The sequence below is a fragment of the Gossypium hirsutum genome, chromosome A05 (assembly GCF_007990345.1).
Source record: "Gossypium hirsutum isolate 1008001.06 chromosome A05, Gossypium_hirsutum_v2.1, whole genome shotgun sequence".
In the NCBI taxonomy this organism is placed as follows: Eukaryota; Viridiplantae; Streptophyta; class Magnoliopsida; order Malvales; family Malvaceae; genus Gossypium; species Gossypium hirsutum.
In genome coordinates, this window is record NC_053428.1 from 21,664,682 (window position 1) to 21,670,429 (window position 5,748).

The 5,748-nt window shown below is 37.4% G+C and overlaps 1 protein-coding gene across 1 annotated transcript; it reads left to right on the forward strand.

Annotated features, from left to right (window-relative positions):
• Nucleotides 1–2,844: 2,844 nt before the first annotated feature.
• On the forward strand, nucleotides 2,845–5,038 carry LOC107957860 (protein DETOXIFICATION 48). The gene is made up of 2 exons (XM_016893460.2): nucleotides 2,845–3,152; nucleotides 3,276–5,038. Exons 1-2 carry the CDS (start codon nucleotides 3,018–3,020, stop codon nucleotides 4,803–4,805), a joined length of 1,665 nt encoding a protein of 554 aa, XP_016748949.1. The 5' UTR covers nucleotides 2,845–3,017; the 3' UTR covers nucleotides 4,806–5,038.
• The last annotated feature ends 710 nt before the right edge of the window (nucleotides 5,039–5,748 follow it).

Sequence of the window (5,748 nt, forward strand, 5' to 3'; positions counted from 1 at the left end):
TTGAATGGTTTAGTAGTCTGTACTTCCTCCGTAACATGTACTTTGGCATTTTCAGAATTTAGGTTCTGATCTTGTTTTCGATACTCTTCTTCAATACGAAGATGATTTGCCAAAGCCTCAAGAGATATTTCCTCTTTCTTATGTTTTAGACTTCTTTTAAAGTCTTTCCAAGATGGAGGAAGTTTATCTATTATAGAGGATACCACAATCATTTCATCCATTTTCATATCATATTGCTTAAATTGATTCAGCATCTTTTCAATATCACGAAATTGTTCCATAACAGAACGACCATCAACCATTTGATAATTATTGAAACGACTGACAAGAAATTTCTTACTTGTAACATCTTCGGTCATGTATCTTGCCTCCAATTTGTCCCATAATTCTTTAGCGGTGACGTCGTTTTGGTAGGTGTCGAACAAACCATCAGATAAACCATTCAATATGTGGCCTATGCACATGTAATCAGCATTGTCCCATTTTTGTCTTTCTCGGGTTGCAGTAATAGATTCGTTTTCATTCTCTTCAGGTCTTGGAGTATCCAAAACATAAGCAATCTTCAAAGTTGATAACAAAAAGTGCATCTTTTTCTGCCATCGTCGAAAATTGCCACCATCAAAACGATCAAGTTTAACAAAGTTGGAAGCCAACTCCCTTAGTGTTCCACTTTCATGTGTTGTGGTAGTCATCATGAAATATAACCTTAAAATTGTTAATACAAAACTCCGGTAAGGAAAAAACTCGAACACACGATCGGAACTCGAAAAGAAAAAGAAGAAATAGGACAGGCTCCAAGGCGTGTATCAAGCCACTATCTTTAAGGTTATATTCGCCCCCACTTATCTTCAGTGTGCAAACGAGTTCCAAGCAAATTAACCTCGAGGATACAATGAAGCCAATGACTATTTGCGTTTTGCACTGACGAGAATAGTCCACTATGCACTGAGTTATGTATAACAAAAACTCAATTTCTACAAAGGATTTCTGCAGCAATACTTTATAGAATAATCTAATAATATTAGAAAATGAAGGAAGAGAAGAAATAATATTAGAATTTGTTGATATTATTTCCAAATGAAATCCCATTCCTATTTATAGGAATTTTCATGTCTCTTCATAGAGACATCTTTCAATAGGTGTCTTTATGAATAAATAAATAATAATTATTCATTTAATTTTGTAACTATTCAAATAATATTTTTGAATAGTTATAATTCTTTTTTAAAAAATCAAATGATATAACTTTTGACTAATGACCAAAAGTTTTATCTTTTGATTAATTACACCCATTCATTTATAGTTATTGGGATACTATAATATTTGAAAATATTCCAACACCCTCTCTACCATCTGCTGGTTTTCCATACAGCCATATCTACTGTCATATCTCCATTAACACACTTGGTGGTCCCATTCATGAAACAATACCTACCTCCACATACCCATGGTGATAACCTTTTTTAAACAAAGGCCCCTCTCCCCCTTTTTTTTCAGAAAAAAAAAAAACACTGGATATGACACATTGGTCACTTGAAAGTTAAAACCCCACATGTTGTTTAGCATTTCCTTGAGCTCTCAATTAGTTTCCCGCAAACAAAGCATGATTTTGTTCCCCTATTTGGAAAAAAAACGGACTATTTCTTAAGCCCATCTCTTTGCAAATCCCGACGACACCTGAAGACCTTGCAACTTGGTGTTGCATGATAAAAGCCTTTCATCCTACTCCAATACTCGATAGTTGTATTATTTTAATTGCTTAAGACGATATTTATTAAGTAGGCTCTTAATGGAGCAACTACAAACAATTTTCTTTTTATACTTTGTTTTCACCTATGGAGTGTTAGCCAGTTATGTTAGAGAAAGAAACTCCACCACAAGTTCTCTTTTTGTAATGTTAAAGTTTTATTTTATTTGCTTTCAATGAATGCCAAGCCGGTTTATCTCTACATCACTTACCCTCGAAAACGGATGAAGTAAAAAGAAAAAGCCAGAACAGATGGGACCATATATGCAAAACACAGATGTCAGCCAAAGCTTTGTCACCTTACATATTGAACAACTAGTCTCAAAGAGATCGATGTTCGGTTTTTCCCACTGGTGCTTGGTATGGGTTTCATCACATGGGTTGTGTGAAAAAGGGACATATGCATGGCTGCCGTAGAACATGCAATAAAACAATTTACCTGCCTACAAAAGTTACACACACACACATATATAATAGCACAAACATAGCAGCCATTGCCAATATAAATAAAATATATGTCTTTATGCCGATATATATGCCACTGTCATTTCTCCAACTAGAGGCTGAAGTTAATTTGCCTGTCGATCCATCCCACTTGACAAACTCAAGATAAACTAAAGTAATACAGAAATACACACAAATGGTCTAAAGAATAACCAAAAAAAAAATTGTCCATTATCATTATACCAAACAAAATTTCATTGACACCAAAAAAAAAATGTTATGCGAAATCATCATGGGGGTTTTCACCACATCTTCTTAATGATATAATATTATATCATACAAATAAAAAGATGAGTAACAAGGCTTTATTAACTTGAACCTATTTTTCTCTCTAAGTATAGACTGTTGACCTCTGAACAAAAGGAACTCAAATTCGAAGTGACTAACCTTCACATTCAAGAGATAGAGAGAGAAAAAAGAACAAAAAAGCTAAAGAAAGGATAGGATGGGCGGCCCCCCCTCTTCCCCCTTCCAACTTCCAAAGCATTTTTGAGTATACGTATTTCTGGCATTTGCTTCGATCTGTTGTAACATCGACACGTTCTGAGAACCCCAAAGAGTAGGCCCCAATGGCCTGTGTATAAATATCGACATTCATTCCATCATCTCCAACCCCCATAATAAGCACAAGCAACATAATAAGCACAAATAGGGTCGACGTTCTTTACCATTGCAATCAATCTCATTTAACTTATCCATTCCTTTCCCTTTTTTCCCCGTAACTTCTTTTATCCATAAAACCTTAAGATAGCCAACCTCTATAGCTATGTATAACCAAAAACCATCTTCTCCAACATCTTCATTTCTCCCTTGTACAAAAACCGTTTTGAACAAAACTGCGGATCTTCCTATTCCCAATGATGATGATGTTGAACTACATAGATTCCCTACTCTCTCTGAGGTATAAAAACAGCTTAAAATTTATATATCATCATGTTTCTGTAGCTGTTTAGAAAAGGATGCTTTTTTTTTTTATCAATATATCACCCAATGGCTTATTTATCTTGCTTTTGTTTGTTTTCAGGCCCTGGAAGAGACCAAAGCCATTGGGAAGATCTCAGGCCCGACAGCGATCAGTAGTTTACTGCTATATTCAAGAGCTATGATCTCCATGCTCTTTCTTGGATACCTTGGTGAACTTGAGCTCGCTGGTGGTTCTCTTGCCATTGGTGTTGCCAACATTACTGGTTACTCTGTAATCTCTGGTTTAGCCATGGGAATGGAACCCATTTGCGGACAAGCTTATGGGGCCAAACAATGGAAACTCCTTGGGTTAACACTGCAAAGAACGGTGCTTCTCCTCCTCTCGGCTTCTATCCCTATCTCTTTCATGTGGGTCAACATGAAAGCTATCCTTCTTTGGTGTGGTCAAAACCAGGAAATATCATCCGTGGCTCATACATTTATCCTTTTCGCCATTCCCGACCTCTTTTTCCTCTCACTTCTTCACCCGCTTCGAATCTACCTCAGGACTCAAAGCATTACATTGCCCGTAACTTACTGTTCAGCCATCTCTGTTGTTCTCCACGTCCCCTTGAATTACCTCCTTGTTTTCCATTTCAAGCTTGGTGTTGCAGGGGTGGCTATATCCATGGTTTGGACCAACCTCAACGTCTTCCTCTTCCTCTCTTCGTTCGTCTACTTCTCAGGGGTATATAAAGATTCTTGGGTAACTCCAAGCACCGATTGTCTCAGGGGATGGTCCTCTCTGCTTGCTCTTGCTGTACCAACTTGTGCCTCGGTTTGCCTTGAATGGTGGTGGTACGAGTTCATGATATTGATGTGTGGTTTGCTTGTTAACCCCAAGGCTACCATTGCTTCCATGGGGATCCTTATTCAAACAACTTCTCTAGTCTATTGTTTCCCTTCAGCTTTAAGCGTTGGAGTATCCACAAGAGTTGGGAATGAACTCGGCGCGAACCGGCCCGGGAAAGCTCGGATTTCCATGATCGTCTCCCTCGTTTGCGCAGTATCGATCGGCCTCTCGGCCATGTTGTTTACAACCTTGATGAGACACCAATGGGGCAAGTTTTTCACCAACGATACCGAAATCCTCGAGCTTACAGCCGTTGCATTGCCTATTGCCGGGCTTTGCGAGCTCGGCAATTGCCCACAAACAACCGGTTGCGGTGTGCTGAGAGGTAGCGCCAGGCCGACCATTGGAGCCAACATAAACTTGGGTTCATTCTACTTCGTGGGGATGCCAGTAGCTATCCTAATGGGGTTCATAATAAAAATGGGGTTCGCCGGACTCTGGCTCGGTTTGCTTGCGGCTCAAGCATCATGCGCTTCCCTCATGCTAGTAGTTCTTTGGAGAACAGATTGGATGGTCCAAGTGGAGAGAGCAAGAGTGCTCACACAAACAACAAATACATGCAACAATAAACCAGTCCCTCCATTGCTGATTTCACCTAAACCTAAAGAAACTAACAACAAGAAAATGGGTGATGATGTTGTTGAAGAGATCATAGTGTGCATCAATGATGAGCTTGTGAAGCCTACTTCACTTGAAACACACCCTCTCCTATCTAACTCGCACATTGATGAGCATTAACCAGAGTTTCAATTACCCTTTTGCCTCATTTTTGCCACCACCCCATCACATAAATTGAGTTTGATCTGAACATTTACTGTTCCTACTCTTAATTTCTACTGTACAAGAGAGCCCTTTTACTTATATTTTCTTGTTTTAACTTGATTTTTTTTCCCTTCCATTTTTCCCTTTTTCTATTTAAGTCCCCATTATGTATTTAATAATGAATGTAGAATGAGATAGATATATTTAAATTACTTCTCCTTGGTATATATGTTTTGGACCGACCGATTGAGAAAAGTAAAATTAAATAAAATAATAAATAAAGGGTTAAGCTGTCGGTTGTTTTAAAGATGTGTGGAAAGTGATTCTGCCTGCCTTTCTTCTTGTTCCCTTCCTTTTTAAGGCTGGAAACCCATTTGCTTGAGTAGTTCCTAAAAGGGAAATTTAGCATAATAACATATATGCAAAAAGTCTTAAATAATAATACAAATGATTCCACCAAGTCAAAAATAATAATACAAATGTTACAGATGCTAATAACTCCGCTTCCATTTTATAACTTGTTATTTACACACTCGTGAAAATATAAATATATTACTATAAAAAATAAATTAAGTTTTTGATTGAAATGATAAAGTAAAGATACTTATATTCAACTCATTCATAATTAACTAAAGTTCCGTATCAAGAGCTGAGTACACACTTATATTTTGACTATAATTTGTAATCCACTTTCCTTGGTGGTTTTGAAACAAACCTCTTATTGTTAGTGGAAAGTGATTGCTTGCTTGTTGTCAATATATTTAATGGCTAAACATTGGAGACCGATGTAAGTTTAGGGTGAATTATTAAAGCACTGTTAGCTAGGGAATGGACTATTAAGGTGATGTATATTCCACACACAGTAAATATGGTTGTTGATTTTATGATAACTTTATGCAAGAACGATTCTATTGGCCTG

What these genes read in the sequence shown, in the direction of transcription:
- LOC107957860 (XM_016893460.2), top strand. Translation starts at nt 3,018, where the DNA reads ATGTATAACCAAAAACCATCTTCTCCAACATCTTCATTTCTCCCTTGT. An exon ending in GATTCCCTACTCTCTCTGAG is followed by an intron (nt 3,153 to 3,275) that starts GTATAAAAACAG and finishes GTTTGTTTTCAG; the next exon opens with GCCCTGGAAGAGACCAAAGC.